This window comes from Humulus lupulus, chromosome 3 (genome assembly GCF_963169125.1).
Source record: "Humulus lupulus chromosome 3, drHumLupu1.1, whole genome shotgun sequence".
Classification (NCBI taxonomy): domain Eukaryota; kingdom Viridiplantae; phylum Streptophyta; class Magnoliopsida; order Rosales; family Cannabaceae; genus Humulus; species Humulus lupulus.
Window position 1 is genome coordinate 278,361,370 of NC_084795.1, and position 18,785 is coordinate 278,380,154.

At 35.3% G+C, this 18,785-nt stretch overlaps 1 protein-coding gene and 1 pseudogene across 1 annotated transcript; one reads left to right on the forward strand and one right to left on the reverse strand.

The window, feature by feature from the left end:
* Positions 1-1,560: 1,560 nt before the first annotated feature.
* LOC133824495 (probable RNA-dependent RNA polymerase 1) lies at positions 1,561-6,432 on the forward strand (annotated as a pseudogene).
* An 853-nt stretch (positions 6,433-7,285) lies between these two features.
* Positions 7,286-11,001, reverse strand: LOC133824496 (uncharacterized). The gene is made up of 7 exons (XM_062257385.1): positions 10,315-11,001; positions 10,146-10,232; positions 9,950-9,994; positions 9,753-9,848; positions 9,538-9,639; positions 7,989-8,143; positions 7,286-7,645 (listed from the first exon to the last, which is right to left on the reverse strand). Exons 1-7 carry the CDS (start codon positions 10,888-10,890, stop codon positions 7,564-7,566), a joined length of 1,143 nt encoding a protein of 380 aa, XP_062113369.1. The 5' UTR covers positions 10,891-11,001; the 3' UTR covers positions 7,286-7,563.
* Positions 11,002-18,785: the final 7,784 nt, after the last annotated feature.

Sequence of the window (18,785 nt, forward strand, 5' to 3'; positions counted from 1 at the left end):
GGCAGATTCAGGAGACAAGACCTGTCAGAGTATTTGGCTGCGCAGACCTGACACATCAGCGTGCAATCCCGAGATGGCCTTTTCTGCAGGTGGAAAGTGGGGACAACGCCCACGTGGAGTGAGGCGGCTTCAGGGTCCTGGACGCTTGGCCCCTTCAACCAGGGGTGAGGTGATTCAGGTCCGTTTACCTTTGTTCCGCTTCGTTTACCATAGGCCCGGACCGTATCAGGGTCCGGGACCTGGACGCGTAGGCCGCGAGGGTCCGAACGCTCTGTACATCGCCCGGACTATCGTCGCGGAGGACGGACCCGGAGGGACATTCCGGACCCCTCCAATGGGCCCAGACATGCATCCCCGGTCCATACCCTTCCCCTAGGACACTTTTCGTACCAAGAGGCCTCGGGCCGGGCCCGCATGCTTACATGGCCCCTGACAATGGGCCTGGACGAAGGCCCCGAGCCCATGCAGGAAATGGGGATAACAGTAACAATTTTGTTTAATTTTATGTTTATGCTTATGATGTCATTTTAAAGTTTTTGGATTGTTTTGTATCTTATTTTTTTCCTTTTTATGAATATACAATCATGTTTATGTTTGTTTTTTGAAAAACAATGTTTATTTTGTCGATGTTGTATGAATATATAGTTATGTTTATTTTTTAGGAAACATTGTTTATTTCTTACTATAAATATACCGTTAAATACATTGTAATCACCATGTTATCTGAAGATAGTGATTCAAATTTGTTGGAAATTGTGCATATTTGTTGTGTTTGCTCATTTAATTGAGATAATATTTTGGTATATTATATATTTAATATATGATTTATTCATTGAATTCATATAAGGTTGGTAAGATTGTATATTTTATATAGGAAGTTACAAATATATATATATAAAAAAAAATAAGGAAAGTGGCTGAATTAGTGCGATTAATTTTTATAAATATATTTATTAAAATAGTATATATTGTATATAATTTTGTAAATAGTATATTTTGATCTTGTTATAGTAATTTTTTTACTTTTGTATGCAAGTAAAAATTGCCCCAAAATAAACTCAATTAGGGCCCTCATTAAGCATTGAAGCTCAAATCACCCAACTATTATTTTTATTTTTTTGTGCATTGACCGAATTGAAAAGAACAAATAACTAACAAGTGTATATTTACGTATGGGACAAGATTTTCCACGAAAAATGCATAAAGAAAAAGCTTCCAACGATATGTAGTTCTCAGTCCTATTCCTAGTCCTAGTCCTAGTCCTTCTTTGAGGAGTTCTTGCTTCTTAGTGATCAAGTTTCATGTCCAATAATAATACAAGAATTTTTCTACTGTATCCCTTTTACAAGAAGGGCACTAAAATCCCATCATGATTGTCATATTTTAATCCATGCATGCCCCCACCATTCAATTAAACTTCTAGATTCTTCCATTAAAAGAGAATGGGTATAGCAACTCAAAAAACAAAACAAAAACCTATCTAATTACTTCTTTATAAGCTCTGTATTTGGTGATCATTGAAATCGTTATACTTATTCAACAAGGGTATGCCCCACGGAATTTACAATTAAATTTTCTTTTATTCTTTCTATTCATTCCAACAAGAAAAACATATACATTCTTATGGTGACGTGGCAACTTCTAATTGAATGAAAAAGAATGATTGTTGGTTGATGCATGGCTTAAAAAGAATCAATTGACTGTATTGGAAACTTGGGGACTAACAATTAAAACCTTAGAACACAAGCTGAAGGAAATACCCGATACTAAGAGTCACAACCATCCTATCCAATTACATTTGGCCACGTAAGCAACTTTGTTCACTTATTGAACCCTATAAATACCTGCCATAGTTGCACTTAGCTTCTCTTCACAGAGCCATAACCATTAGAAAGAATATACATATCAAACAACCAAGAACACACAGCTACTGCTAATCAATCACTTCATTTTTCAGGTCAGATTCTTCTTCTTCTCATCTTTCTTACCATTTTTCACATTAACTCTAGAAACAATACTCAAGTAGCAATATATGTATTGCTAAACAGAATTGTTTAACTTGATTTTGCAGAATGGGAAAGACAACACTTCAGTTGTATGGATTCTCTTCAATTGAGCGAGCCGAAGACGTGAAGAACTTTCTGGAGGAATACAGTGGAGAAGGAACTGTATGTGATGTTGAGGTTGCCAACTACATGAAAAAGTCAAGAGCACACGCCAAGGTTCAATTCACCAACTCTGAATCTGCTCAAACCATACTGTCCATGGCTGAGAGTAGAGAGATATGGTACGGTGATTCATATCTTCAAGCCCGAGAGCTCGTGAACATCAAAACTGATTCGAAGCCGAAGAGCATGGATGGCATCACATTGCTCTTTGGATGTCAGGTTTCAAAGAACAAGTTCTCTTATCTTTGGAAAGAGAAGAATGTCCGCGTCGAATTCGGTTCAGGACTGCGAAAGCTCGACTTCTATTTCACTTATTGTTCTGCTGAGTACAAGCTTGTGCTCTCCTATGAGAATATTTGGCAGATTGAGCTGCACCGTTCTTTGGGACAAACTACCATGTTTCTTGTCCTCCAGGTTTGCTTTCGAAGACCCTTTTTCTTTTTTGTTTAATTCTTGACACTAATATGTAATGTTGTATGGAAATTTAAAAACATAGCGTTTTAAATGTATACTGAAACTAAGTTTGCATATGGTGTGTTTAGTTGTTAATGTTTGAGTAACCACTCCGAGCAGATTGCATTTAGATGTACCTATTCTTCTAGACAATGCTTGATAAGTAAATAATTGGAAAATAGGCTTCTAGAAATTTTTCTTCCTAGAATTCTGATATAGATACACAAGGAAACTCCTTAATTTCCATCAGTACTACACTCTCCATTCTATAATTTCTACTCTTTTGTTTACAAGATATTGAAAAATGATAAGAGCTTTGAATGCTTAATTTGTTTTATGCTTTTAGAACAAAGAAAAGAGAAAGGGAAGAAAAAGACACTGTAATATTTCCTATACATGACAGCTACCTACAATTTGTTTGGCACTTGGAGGAATAAACTAACACTTTTTCTCCTATATAATACTAGTTACTGGGTGCACCTAGGATTTACAAGAAAGATGTGTCTGTTGAGAACAACTTCAACAAGGGTGCTCGCAATAGATGCTACTGGAACAGAGATGTTGATTTCACTCCATCATGCTCCATTGGGCAATCATCTGCTATATGCTTGGAGATTCCAAGCGGAAGCCCTCTTCCGAATTTGCGTGACGGATTTGTTTACTACAAAGAAAATGAAGACACATTTTCTGTGGAGAAAGGTTCTCCTTTCTCTTCAAGTTCAGACCTTGTTCCTATTGTTTATCCACCTCAAGGAATAAACTTGCCGTACAAGATTTTGTTCATGATAAACTCCTTGGTTCAGCACGGATGTCTTCCTGGTGAGGCACTTGATACCAAATTTTACAAGTTAGTTGATCCAAGCAGAATAAAGATTGAATACATAGAGTCTGCTCTTGACAAACTCTATCACTTTAAAGATGCCTGCCTTGATCCACTGAGATGGCTTGCCAACCAATATATGAGCTACAGCAAAAGTGGACAGCTTCCTAAAGTGCCTAACATCGCCTTAGATGATGGGCTGGTGTATGTACACAGGGTTCAGATAACACCATCAAAAGTCTACTTCTGTGGCCCTGAAGTCAGTCTCTCCAATCGTGTGCTGCGCAACTATCCAAATGATGTTGACAATTTTCTTCGTGTCTCTTTTGCTGATGAGGACTTGGAGAAGATACGGTCAAAAGACTTGTGTATACGTGCAACTTCTGGAAATGAAGAAAGGCGAACAAGAGTTTATGACAGAATACTCTCTGTTTTGAGAGACGGTATAACTATTGGGGACAAGAAGTTTGAGTTTCTTGGCTTCTCATCAAGCCAGTTGGATGATAACTCGACTTGGATGTTTGCTTCAAGAGAAGGGCTTACTGCTGCAGATATCAGGAGATGGATGGGTGATTTTTCTAACATTCGAAACGTGGCGAAATATGCTGCTAGGCTGGGCCAATCTTTTGGCTCTTCCAGAGAAACTTTCAGTGTTGGCATGCATGAAGTAGAATTGATTCCGGACATTGAAGTTGAGACGGATGGCAAAAAATACTGCTTCTCTGATGGGATTGGGAAAATATCAAAAGAATTTGCTGATCAAGTGGCGAAAAAATGTGGCCTTAACATGTTTACCCCATCAGCATTTCAAATTCGTTATGGTGGGTTTAAAGGTGTTGTAGCTGTTGATCCCAAGTCTTCAACGAAATTGTCACTGAGAGACAGCATGAGCAAGTACAAATCAGAAAACACGAAGCTAGACATTTTGGCATGGAGCAAGTACCAACCATGTTTCTTGAACCGCCAGGTGATTACCCTTCTATCAACTCTTGGAGTAAAGGATCATGTTTTCAAGAAGATGCAGAGAGAGGCTGTGGAACGACTTGACTCTATTTTAATTGATCCTTTAAGAGCTCAGCATGAATTGGGGTTGATTTTCCCAGGAGAAATCACAAACATTCTGAAGGAGATGCTTGTATGCGGTTATAAACCAGATGAAGAGCCATTTCTCTCTATGATGCTGCAAACTTTCCATGCCTCTAAGTTGCTCGAAATCCGCACAAAAACAAAGATATACATCCCAAATGGAAGAAATATGATGGGATGTCTAGATGAAACTGGGACACTAGAGTATGGTCAAGTGTTTGTGCAGTGTTCTAACCGCTCGGTCTTAGATGAGTCCTCCCTTATCTATGGCAACGGCACCACATCCCAAGGGACATTTATCGTTCAGAAACAAGTTGTTGTTGCCAAGAATCCTTGTCTACATCCAGGAGATGTTCGAGTCCTTCAGGCAGTGGATGTACAAGAACTACATCACATGGTGGATTGTGTTGTTTTTCCACAAAAAGGAAAGAGGTAAAAGCTAAAAGTTGATTCACTCATTGTCTAGTTTAGATATTTGTAGGGTGTTTCTCTGTTTGCTTAATTTGATAAATTTTAAATTTCTAAACGTTTGACTTAATAAGCATTTTCATTTACTTAGACCACACACTGACGAGTGTTCGGGGAGTGACTTGGATGGAGATCAGTACTTTGTTTGCTGGGAAACTAAGCTTATTCCTCCACAACAAGATAAAGCCATGAATTATACCTCAGCACCAGCTATACAATTGGACCACGATGTTACAATGGAGGTATTCCTTTGACATTCTTGTTTAGTTATTATGATCTATTTTATGTCATTAATATGTTCAGATGTTCTGTTCTGTCTATGTCTTAATTAACAGCACATGATTGTAATTGTGTTACAGGAAGTTCAAGAGCATTTCGTAGATTACATTGTCAATGACAACCTAGGAATCATTTCAAATGCACATACTGTTTTTGCTGACAAAGAGTCAAGAAAGGCTAAGAGCAAAAAATGCATTAAGTTAGCAAAGCTATCCTCAATTGCTGTGGACTTTCGAAAAACCGGGGTGCCAGCAATAATTCCGGGCCATCTACGCGTCAAGATATATCCAGACTTCATGGAAAAACCAGACAAGCAAATGTATGAATCCAAACGTGTTATTGGAAAGCTATTCCGACAGGTGAAAGATGTGGAAAAACACTCCGGCTCTATTAAAGTCTTCACCAGGGAAGTGGCCAAGGAGTGTTACGACCCTGCCATGGAGGTAGATGGTTTTAAGCATTATATAGATGATGCTTTGACTCACAAAACCCTGTATGACTACAAGTTGGGAAGCCTGATGGATTATTATGGCATCAAAACTGAAGCTGAAATACTAAGTGGGAATGTCATTTCAAAATCAAGGCACTTTAACAAGAAAAGGGATTTGGAATCAGCTAACTATGCTGTGAAAGCACTTATAAAAGAAGCAAGGAGTTGGTTCAACAAGCCTGCAGAAAGTGATTCAGAGAATGTAGATGAAGACTTGTATGCAAAAGCTTCAGCTTGGTACTTCGTCTCCTATCATCCTAGCTTCTGGGGCTCCTGCAATGAGGACAATATGACTAGAGACCATTTCTTGAGCTTTGCTTGGTGTGTTTTTGACAAACTTGCTGAGATCAAAAAAGGGATAAAGCTAGCAGCAGAAGGTCTCTGAATCTACCATCATTGGTGAGTCAGTTCACCAGTGGATTTGATTTGACTGGTAAAGAATGAGCGTTCATTATGGTGTTTTGAAAACCATTCTAGTGTATTATGCTTTGCGTGTCTTGAATAAGTAAAACTTTTTTATAAGTATTGGGATTATGATTGTAAGAAAAAGAAGTGTCATGTGACTACTAGAATATGTATCTTGGTTTGGTGTGTTGTATAATTATAGTTGTAACTATAAGTTTTGCTGAAATGTGTAATGAATAATAGTCAAGTTTGTTGGTTTGGTATGTCATATTCTAACTATTTGTAATTCTTTATTCCTCCCTCTGATTTATTGTAACATCTCACTAAATTCCTACATATATAAATGCAGATATGAAAATGAGATATAACTATATATCTACTTAGTAGAGAAAACAATTTAAATCAAGCACTAAGACAACAACGTGTGAGTGTGACAAAAAATATGATCTACAAAATTTCTTATACAGAAGTACAACAAATCAATGTGATCAATAAGTAAAATCTATATATTTAAATAAAGGAAAAAATAACATGCAAACAATTTAAATACGATGACTGATTTTGGGAACTTGGTGACTGGACAATCAACCTTCTAACACACGAAAGAACGTATGTCACATTGACTGATTTTGGGATCATGGGAACTGGACAATCAACCTTCTAACACACGAAGGAATGTATGCCACGTGTCCCGATCTCTCTCTCTCTCTCTCTTGAAAATAGACATTTTAATAATGTCATTTTTTTTATAATATTTTACAAAATAGTCATCAAGATATCAACCAAATTCGACACTGTATTCAGTATGTCCAGAATGTTAAGAGGGCTATTCTTAAAAATGACATTAAAAAAAAACATCTTGTCAAACATCACTGTATATATATATATATATATATTTGCCCTTTCTCAAAAAAAATGAAATGGAAAGAATTGATAAAAAAAATTAGGCAGCAAAAGTTGCAAAAGTATTTCTTTTTTCCAAAATTTAAATAAGTTTTTTAATGTTTTTTTTAGAAGAAAAGTGCTAAGAATAAGATTAATTATGGAGAAAAGAAGTACAATCATACATTAAATTAGAGTATTGCAGGTAAAACCTTTTGTTACCAATTGCAGCCATAACTTGAAAAGTATTTTAACAGTAAAGTTGAATATTGTTTCATAATTATGTATATTTTGGTTACTTTTTAAAAGAACATTACACAACTAATGAAACAAACACTCATTGAAAAGTTTCCCAGTAGCATTCGTTCTTCTCAAGTCTAAATTACAAAACTAAATTAACAAAATTCATCTCCAAATGAAGAAAATTCATGTTAAAAGACCAGCAGCTTTAACTCATCTCATGAACGAAAGTAAATTATGAAAGCTCCCGAGTAATAGCTAGCTTACTTTGACTATAGCAGCAGCTCAGCAATCTGAACAGCATTAAGTGCAGCTCCCTTGCGTATTTGATCCCCACACACAAAGATGTCCAACCTGTATACAAGTATGGAATTAGTATGAAGATTCTTTAAAACATTCACGCTATGGTCATGTTTGGTGGAGTAGAAAATGGAGATGAGTTTGTGAAAGAAAAAATTGCGATGAGGACAGACAAATTTTAATCTCACAATATAGGAGAGAACATAAATTGTGAAGAACCATTAAATCTAAATTGAAAAAAAGTGAACTTTTTCTTTTTCCACCACGATATGTGATCAAAAATTTTAACTTTAGAAAAATACTTTTCTTTCTTATTTTTAAATTTTCTCACATACGTTCATCCCTACTATTTTCTCTCCTCCCAATCAACCAGTATAAATTAGTCCTTACACCTTACCCATAATCCCCATCCTGAGACAGATCACGACGGATTCTTCCAACCGCAACATCATCTTTATTCGATACCTCTAGTGGTGTAGGGAAGTTATTTGATGCTCTATCATCAATAACCACCACCCCAGGTGCGTTCTTCAGGATGTCCCTTGCCATTTCCTAAAAATCCAGATATAAATAACAAAAAGAAATAAATAAGTCCATCCTGATTTTTTTTTTCCGAAGCATAAAATCTTGCTATGATACAACCAGTCAGAATCATGTAAATTAAAGGCATTACCATACCCTTGCCATTTAATACTATAAACAGGATTAAGAAGGAAGAAGAAAGAAAATAAATACTGAAGCAATTATGCATATAATAACCTATGATTCAATTCACAGTACCAAATAGCATTCTCAAAATACAAAACCATCGTCCTTCACTAGTAACTTTTTCCCCTTCTCTCTCTCTCTCTCTCTTCTAAATACTCTCATTTTCCACACTACAATCTCAGACAATAAAAAACTGGGTTTAGAAAAAAAAAACAAAATGATATTTTTCCCAATTGGTAATTGTTTACTTCAACCTAACTTTATATAGAAACTAGCAGCGCAACTTTTAAACTAAGGATGTTTCTCAAATCCATAAGAATCAAAAAGTTTTATCTTAGATCCATTGAATTTGGAAGCAAGGTTAATTTCTCAGTGAATGTTAAGCAGTCCACATGCTCGATTTTTATTATTATTATTTAATACTTGAAGAGCTGTTTGTTCATGATGGTTCCATTACTCTTAAAGAAACCTGTCTCATTAGAAAGTTATATCATCTACCTTAAATAAATATGTATACATGTCATAAACTAACCACTGGAAACTTTTTTAAACAAGAGATCTCCAGACTTGACTTAAATTTTAAATGCAACAGAAAGGACTAAGAGAGTTTCAAATCAACAGCTTACACACAAGATAAAGCAATCTTGGCATGAAGAAATAAGCAGCCCAACACAACATTAATAAGAATCCAATTTAGAGGCTAACATTACCACCAATTCTAATATTTTAAAGCTAAGACCATTCTTAGCAAACTTTACATATGGATCAAGAAAACAACTTCAAGAAATCAGATCCTCCCCATGATAATTTCTTATTTAATATATCAAATCAAGTGTGCTCATACACAAAAAAAGCCAAGAGAGAATTGCAAGTACATACAACCTTTCCCCCCAATTTCTAAGTATATTTGAAAAGGTTCATTGACTATCTCTAGCAGTCGCAGATCAACCCATAATAAATAAAAAACGACTAAGAAAGCCTAAATCAAGAAAAAAACAATGCTCATTATGGCCTGTGGCATCTATTCCCACAAAGGCGTCTATTTCATTAATACAAATTTCAAAATATTTTGTAAAGAAACTGAAGTTGCATTTCCTATTGTCACCTATATATATATATAAGTAGTCCTCTCCATTGTTCTAATAAATAATAGCAAAATACGTATGAAAGGTCTCTACCAAACTATCAACATACGATAATGACATAAACGCTAGACGAAGGCAGTATAATAGTATTACCTCATCAAGAGGACTCTCAAACTGAAAATTCACACTCTCTGCATGAGCCCGCATCACAGGAACTCGTATACATGTGGCAGTCACCTTAATATTTGGATCATTCTAAAACGAATATGATAAGAAAAAGAGGGAAACAATTATAAGAAACCAAGCAAATGTACATCACATACCCAAGAAAATCGATAAAACACTCAATTGAATTCAAGTTAAGTTACCCATATTTTTCTTGTCTCCTTGACTAATTTCATTTCCTCTTCATTGTACCCATTTGGAAGAACAGACGAATTGTGCGAAAACAGATTAAACGCGTACTGCAAAACGTGAAAGCATAGAAAGTTGATTCAACAAAACTTTCAACGAACCAAAGGAACAATCTTTTTTCCTTTTACCTATTTGAGAAAAGAATACAAACCTGTCGCTGGAATATATTACAAGTAGGTTCCTTTCCCGCCAGGACCTTCTCAAAAACAGAAAATACAAAGAAACTTACTTAAGAAGATAAAAAGATAACAGGAATATATGCATGTTTATATATTTATACATTTACCAAAAATAGCTTAATGGGGTACAAAATCAAAAATTGGGAACAGAATCAAGATATGTTATACCTCATGGGTTTGCTGCTCAAGCTCTCTCATGGCAGCAGCACCAGCACCACTAGCAGCTTGATACGTACTAACCACCATACGAATTACCTAAATACGGATAATACAGTTCGATATTACATCAAAGAAAAATTAATAAGTAAAATAAATAGCAAAAATTGCAGTGATTGACCTTAGAATGCCGATGTAGAGGCGTGGCGGCCATCAAGCAAATAATGGTGGAGCAGTTAGGGTTTGCAATCAAGGCACCCTTTCCACTCCCAACCTTAATCCCTTTCATGGCGTCCGGATTGACTTCCGGAATCACGAGCGGCACATCATCGTGCATTCGAAAAGCAGAGCTATTGTCTACGACAATGGAGCCGCGTTCCACAGCCAAAGGACCGAACTCCTTGCTGATGGAACCTCCGGCGCTGAACAGGGCTATGTCTACGCCATTGAAGCTATCGGCGGTGAGCTCCTCAACGACGTAGTTTTGGTCCTGGAATGACATTTTCTGCCCCGCGGAGCGTTTGGATGCGAGCATTTTGATGGAGCGGTAGGGAAAGTCTCGATCGGATAAGACGGAGAGGAACTCTTGCCCGACGGCTCCGGTGACGCCAACGACGGCGAGAGAGGGACCGTTTTCCTGGAGGGCCATGTGGACCCGAAATGGGCCGGGCCTGGGCCTGGGCTTGGCTCTGAGAGTGGGTAGTCGACCCAATAGGTGAGCTTGGTGGTGAGGGTGGTGGTGGGTGAAAGCCGCCATTTTTGGCCGGAGGTTTTAGACGGAGAAGAGAAGTGGGTTTAAGGAGAGAGAAAATAGCTGAGGCGGCTGAGCAACTTAGCCAGTTATAGTGTTTTTAAAGTGGTTAGAAAGAAGAGCACTCAGCCAGTTGCTTCTTTAAAAAAAGAATCATAATTAAATATTCTTATTATTTATATTTTTCTCACATTTATGGATTTATTTTAGGGCTCCTCTAAATATTTTTTTTATTTTTGTATAAGTTTATACTTTTTTTGAAATTGTATTTTGCCTCATTAATGGTTTTCATCTTGTATTTTGACAAAAAAAAATTTTGGATGATGAAAAAAAGATTTTGGATGATGTATTCAATAAAATTGTTCAAATAAACTTCTGAACTCAATTTTGATGAAAGATAAATTGAATATAACAGCATAGTTGTAATTTAGTTCAGAAAATTTTGACGAAAATCAAATTTAGGATTTTATTTAAACTATTTTACAAAATACAAGATCCAAAAAATTATTTGTCAAAATATATGATCCAACACAGGTAATTAGGTAAAAAATTTTATTTACTTTTCTTATTTTCAGAAAAAATATATATAGAAAAGCATATTTGTTGTAATGAAAAAAATTTATGTAAAATAAAAAATAATAGAATTTTAGTTATATATTTAAAAAAAAAAAGAATATATCTTACTGTCCTTTTCTTCTTTCTTTATCTTAAAAAATAAATAGATACTAATCCAATTTTAAAAAAATAAAAATCTATTTTTTTAATATTGAAATTATAAAACTCATTTGCTATTGTCTTAATATAAATAAATGCAGATTTTAAATATTCTTTAAAACAATTGGAAAATATGTGTTTTTGGAGTGTTTTTAATTGATTTAATGTAGGATTTTTTTTCTTCATAAACCTTTTTTATAAATTAGAAAATGGGGGTGTAATTCTATTATTATAATACGTATAGAAATAAAAAGTTATATGAAATTACTTTGGACAAGAAAAAATGAATTTTTTTTAAGGTGAAAAATGGATATTGTAAAATATATATCATTTTGCTGATTTTAATTAATATTACACAAATTTAATAAATAAAAAATAGTATCACTATCAGTGACCAGTCACTGAAATTTTAAAAAATGGGCATCTCATCTTTTTCACTTAACTTTTCTTAATTCAATAAGATTTAGGGCTTACTTAATCATTTTTAACTTTTTGTCTTGCTTATAATTTTATTAATTTATTTATTCTAAACTCACCTATTGCATGGACTAATTTTTTTTTTTTATCATTTCTTTAAGATTAAACAATGGGTAGAAAAATCAGTAAGATTAAACAATGGGTAGAAAAACCATTAAAATTAAACAATAGGTAGAAGGATGGAAGATAAAGGATATAGAACATGACCATTCTAAACTAGTTTATCATTAATTAAGTCCTAATTTATGAGCTTCTACATTAGTTTTCATCACTATATGACACAAATTTACACCAAACAAGAAAGAAAGACAATAAACTCCTATACTATTATTAAGGAAGCTATCTAAAATCAAAATAGATACATTAGACAGTGGCCTATCTAGAAATTTTATCCATATTGAGTAAAAATTGAAGAAAAAAAATATTTCAAAGAAGCATAAATGTCAAGAAATACATACAAAATGTAAAGTTAAATTTAGAAGAGCATAAATGTAAAAATATTCATAAAAATGACTAAGAATAATAGTTTTTTTGCCCTCCGAATTATAATCATTATATGATAGTGCTCCCCAAATGTAATATCCAAGTAGCTTGGTTAATTAATTGTTTGCTATTTAGTTATTACATGTTCATTAATAGTGTTGATTTAAAATAATACTTTTAGTTGTGGTATTATTTTAATTAATTTTAGAAAAGTGAGATGATTGCATAGAATTCTAGCTTGTTAGATAAATTGGTATCAAGTTATGTCTAGTTTTAAAAAAATGGTTGAATAAATTATGGAGAATAGATTTTAAGTTTTATTTAGTAGTTAGTATTTTTCCAATTATATAATGTTAGTCATGTAGTGACTACGTTAGTTCAAAGTTATATATACTTTGAAATTGAAAAATAGAACTTTATTTTGAATAGATGATAGTATGATATGGTTATTAAGATATTTAAGTATTTGACTTGGTCAAATGTGGCAACTAAAATAATAATGATAACTAAGGGGCTGATTGGTAGTTAATTCAAAAATATAGTTTTAGAAAATTATTTTCAAATCAAATGATTTGAAAATATTGAATTTAAAAATAAACTATAAATTTTTGAGATCTTGAATGGTTTAGTGTTTTTTAAATTTGAAATTCATGAAATACAAAGAAAACAACAATTTATTATTTTCTCTTTTGCTGAAGGATTTTAACTCAGTTTTCAAAAATGATTTTTTTTATTTTCTAAAACAAGTGTGTCAATCAAGTTTTCATGGGAGTTTTCATTTTTTAAGTTTTGAAAATTATAAAATTATTTTTGAATCTCTTACCAATCAAACCCTAAGTAATTGGGATATAAGCAGTTAAGAATTTCCGTATGTTAAGGCTATTGTTTGAGGTTAGTATATTGATAGATTAAAAAAGATATTTGTTATTATTATAGAGAGAGAGTTCGGTGAGTAGAAGTTGTTAAGAATGATTTTATATAAAAGAAAAAATATTATTTAAATGTTTATATTATGATTTTATATTATAAGTTTAGCAATAAACTGGTAGAGATATATTTATTGCTATCAAAGAAGTTAAGATATTTTAGGAATTTGAATTCATAAGAAAGTTGTTAGGCTATTAGTCTATAAAAGGGCCTAGTGGCCGAGATGCTTAGAAGCATTTTAGAGTGGCAATAAGAGTTCAAAGTCTAGAAGGAAGAAGGGAAAGGAAGGTGGTTTAAAAATTCAATATTCTCATTAATGTATTGTGGAGGACTAGTCATAGGATAATTAAAGTAAGACTATTCTTGTATCTTTTATGTTTTAAATAATTTTGTTAGAAAGACATTGATGAGATCTTATTAATGCTAGATTCAAGTGATAGTGGTCAATAGCTGAGGTGATCATTTTTTTTTCTAGGGGTCTGTGCTTGCAATCTCTCACGCTCGTTTAATTCTGAGGTAAGGAAAATTAGATAGTTTAGTATTATGATCTAGTTTATGTAATGTATGATATAGTTTATGTTTGTATGACCTAACATTTCAGGTACAATAAATGGGTAAGTGTGTCTGGACCTAAGGTGTCCAATGATGTATGACGGACTATGTCCGGTAGGCTCAGTTGCCAAAACTTTATGACGGACCTATGTCCAGTGTATGACGGACTTTTGTCCGGGGCTTAATTGCCACCCCTGTATAAGCACTTATCTTTTTATTATATCTAATTTGTTATTTTTTTAGTTATGATTATGATATATGACCTATAGTTATGATTTATGACCTATGATCTATGACTTATGACTTAGAGTATGATTGATGATTTATGGCTTAGATTATGATTTAGAATTATGACTTAAGATATGATACGATCTAGATGTTTGTATTTGTATGTCTTTGGTTGTTGACCCTAGATTTGGTCAACTGACGTGAAGTCAAATATGCTTAATGTGGACAAATATGCTGAAATGAATGAGATGACGAAAGCAATAAAAGACACAAAAATTTATAGTGGTTCGGCCCCAAAGTCTGGTAATGACTTACGTCCACTCGAATTGTTATTGATATAAGATCCAAAGGAGTGATCAAAGAACTGGGGTTCAATGAGTTTCACTAACCTTTGAAGAATAAAATACAATCTCTCTAATATGATCCCTCTAATCTCAGATAATTAGCCAGGCCAAAAGTCCCTTCCTTGAGCTATCTTTCTCTATTTATAGGCTCAAGGAAGATTACAAAAATTTGTTACAGATTTAATTTCCTAAACAATCGGATACTTAGGAAATTATGGGAGACAATCTCGGGATTGACTAAGATCTTCATAAAACTTCCTTTAAATGTGCGGACTGTACGACCATACTGGTCGTAGGGAAACTGAACCGTTACTCATGCAATCATCTCGCTGGTCGATAGCCGATCAGCATTATGCCAGGTGTCAGCCACGTGTTAGAAATTACTTGCCACGTCATCTACGTCTATTCTTTGGATAACATTGGTGAATATATGTTATGTCTGATTATATGACTAACCATTGTTTGTATTTTCCTTACTTGGCTTAGAAGCTCACTCCTTATGATGTTGTTATTCTATGTAATTAAAGATAGAAAGGCCGGTGGCGAGTGGGACCTAAGAGTTTCGTGATGTATTTGTTGGGGACCATATAGTCGAGCAAGATCAAGCGGGCCAAATTATTTATTTATTTATTTATTTTAAAGTTTGTTTTATTTAAATGTTGCTTATTTTTATGTTAAAGACAAGTATTTTATTTTTATAAAACCATGAATCCATGTATTTATTTTTAAGTTTTTATTAAATAAAAGAGCAATATTTACGATTATGACCCAACGTTGTGTTCTCGGTAATCTATGAGAAATTAGGGTGTTACAGGTGGTATCAGAGACCCGACTATATTGGTCCTGAACGTTCCCACGAAATACACACGATAGCTACAAAGGACCTACTCGTTACCAAGTAAGTATATACATTGTTTTTTAAATATGTTTGTAATGTTTTTCTTGTATTATTTTCATAAATTAGCTCAATGGACAAAGGTTAAAGCTATAAGAAAAATACCAAACCTTGAGTATGATAATGGATCTGATGTGGAGGATTAGACGCATATAAGAACACATCGTTAAATTTTAGAATATTTTCACTAGTTGTTTTATAAAAAAAAAAAACATGTTATTTGCTTTTGTTATTGTTTTATTGTTTAGTAAGTGTTAAGTATTTTTTTTTTATTCAATTGAAAGTGTAAAGTTTAAATTCCTCTCTTATGGGTTAGCCCATTTGTGAAGCCCCATTTGCTTTGCATTATTAGATTGGATCTAATTTAAACGAGTAACAATTAATAAAGCAAGGGTTTAAATTCCTGTCTTTTGGGTCCAAGTGGAAGTTAGGGGGCCTTAGTAGTGGGTACGATATACTGAACCCAGCCCTCCTCCATGGAAGATTCAATTGTTAAGGCCCATTTACCCAAGTTGGAATTAATTGTAATAGGGTAATTTTAATAGATAGATGGACCTAATAGACAGTAGTACAATAGGCTAAGTTATAACCTCTACTTGTTTTGTTTATCTAAGATTTTTACAATTTCTTTTTCTTTTTCTCTTTTGGGGAAACAAAAAAGAAGTATGGAACCAGAACCAAGAAGATCTGAAAGACTAAATGGCCATGGAAGAGGCCGAGGAAGGGGGCAAGGAAGAGGAGTAGCCGCCACCCCTTTATATGAAGAATTTCCAGCAACCCCAGGAATGCCAGAAGCACCCAATGTAGTGGAAGAGCCGGCATCTGCTGCTACTCGAATAAATTTGGAAAGAGAAAATGCCCGTCTTAGGGCTGAGCTAAGGAGAAGGGAAGAAGAATTCCAAATAAATTCAGGGCAACAACAAGTAGCGCAACAAGTCATTCCTCTAGCACAATTACTACAGTTGGCAGAACCTCGCTACGAGGCAGTGTATGAACGCTTTAGGAAGCAGCAACCACTGAACTTCGATGGTGGGTCAGACCCAATAGAAGCAGAAGAATGGCTTCGATCGGTGGAGTCTATACTGGAACACATGCGATTGGGGAACGAGGACCGAGTCTGTAATGCCCCAAATTTCCTAATAAGGTTTAGGACCTTGATTAGGAGGCCGAGAGGGCCATAATTGATTTATTATAGTATTTAATAATTATATGCATATTTACGTGAATTATATTATTATATGATGGTGGATGCATGCATATGGGAGAATTTATTATTGTGAGGGTATTTTGGTAATTTGGCCACTGTGGGCGTAAGTGTATATTTTGGGTGCATGATTGTGATTAATTAATATAGCCACATTATAAGGTGGATTGGTTCGAGCTAATCGACATGAGACGATCATGAGATGTAAGTGTTCGGTCTAGTCATAACGAGTTTAAGTTCGGGGCTCGGGGTAAGTCTCGGGGTGAATTTAATGATTAGAGCATTACCGGGAATTAAAGGGTAATGGGATATGAATTATTGGAATTTGAGGATATTGAGAAGAGCGGGAATTAGAGAGCGTTAATTATAATTAACGAGATAAACGGGAAAGGACGGTTTTACCCTCGGAAACTTTTAGAGGGTTTTATTTGGCTTAGGGGCATTATGGTCTTTTGACCCTAAGGATATATATGACTTAGGAAGGCTGTGGATTGATGTTAAAACAGAGCCTATCCTCTCTTCTCCCTTCCATCCCGTACAAGCTTCCTCCCTCACCTTTCTTTGAATTTTGAGAGCTCAAATGGAGGTGTTGAGCTAGGGGATTAAAGGTGGCAGCTAGGGAATCTATAACAACCATCAAAGGGGATTCAAAGCTGTGATAAAGGTGAGTTTTAGTCTTTAAGTTCAGGTGATACTCTGTTTTCTTCTTTGGTTTTTCAGCTTTGATTTCTTGCTAAAAGTTTGGATTCAAAGGGGTTTTGATGGATGATAAGATTGGGTTTTGATGAGGGGAGGTTATGGGTGATGTCTAGGGGTTTAATTGTATGTTAGGAAGAGGTTTTATGATGATTAGAATGACTGGTTTGAGAGGAAATAGCACAGGGGAAATTCTGGTGCGTGTGGCCGACTTGGCTGGTTTGGGCTGGGCGCCGCGGCGCAACAGGGGAGCGTCGCGGCCCTTAGTGTCTGTCAGGAGGGAGCCCTTCTGTCTGAAGGGCGCGCCGCGGCGCAGCAGGGGAGGGCCGCGGCCCTTAAGGCCATTTTGACCAAAAACATGTTTTTAAGATTGGGGATTCAAGCCATAGGCCTCGGGGTTGTACCTAGTACTCGGTTAAGTGGGGATTGATGTTTCGGAGGCTAGATATTGATTTGGGAACTTATGTTGATCATTTTTATTGATGATACCTTATATTTGGTTATGACTAGGTGACCGCTAAAGGACTAAAAGTTGATCGTTCTCAAGGGTCGTTCTTTTAATCGTTCTAGCTCGACTTTGAGGTAAGAAAACTTCACCCTGTGTATATGAGACATGCATGGTTGTTATCGAAGCATGTTGGTTGATTATTATGTATGACATGCATGGTTATTCTTGATGCATGTTAGTTGATTATTAAACGTGACATGCATGGCTGTTATTGGAGCATGTTGGATTGCCGGATATACTGCATATGATTCATGAGAAACATGTGATTAGGACATGCTTTGTATACTGGGTATGATATTGTTCAGAGCTTGAGCCTCTGTGGTTGTGCATGGTCCTAATTGTACTGGTATCTGTTTAGTAAGCATGCTAAATACCTTGTTTATGGATATTGAACACGTGGTATACGATTGGTGGCATGACTTGCTTGTGTATGGCACTGACTAGTCAGGGACCGACTCTAAAGTCGAGAATTACGCATTGAATGGCTCTATGGCATTAATGCTAGACCGATCCTAGGGTCGAAGAACTTATAAGCGCTTGCCTGGTCTACGACCAGATGACTATAGCCAAGGTATATGACCCCGGTGACTGTTTGTCACATGGCTAAGGGACGTTGTCCATAGTTTCGACTCTAGAGTCGTGAGGAAGGTTATGTTGGTGACTAATCACCTTGCACCTGTCCTAAACAAGCTTAAGTCGAGAATCACGCATTGAATGGCTCTATGGCATAAATGCTAGACCGACCCTAAGGTCGAAGAACTTATAAGCGCTTTCCTGGTCTATGACCAGATGTTTATGGCCAAGGTATATGACCCCGGTGACTGTTTGTCACATGGCCAAGGGACGCTGTCCATAGCACGACTCTAGAGTCGG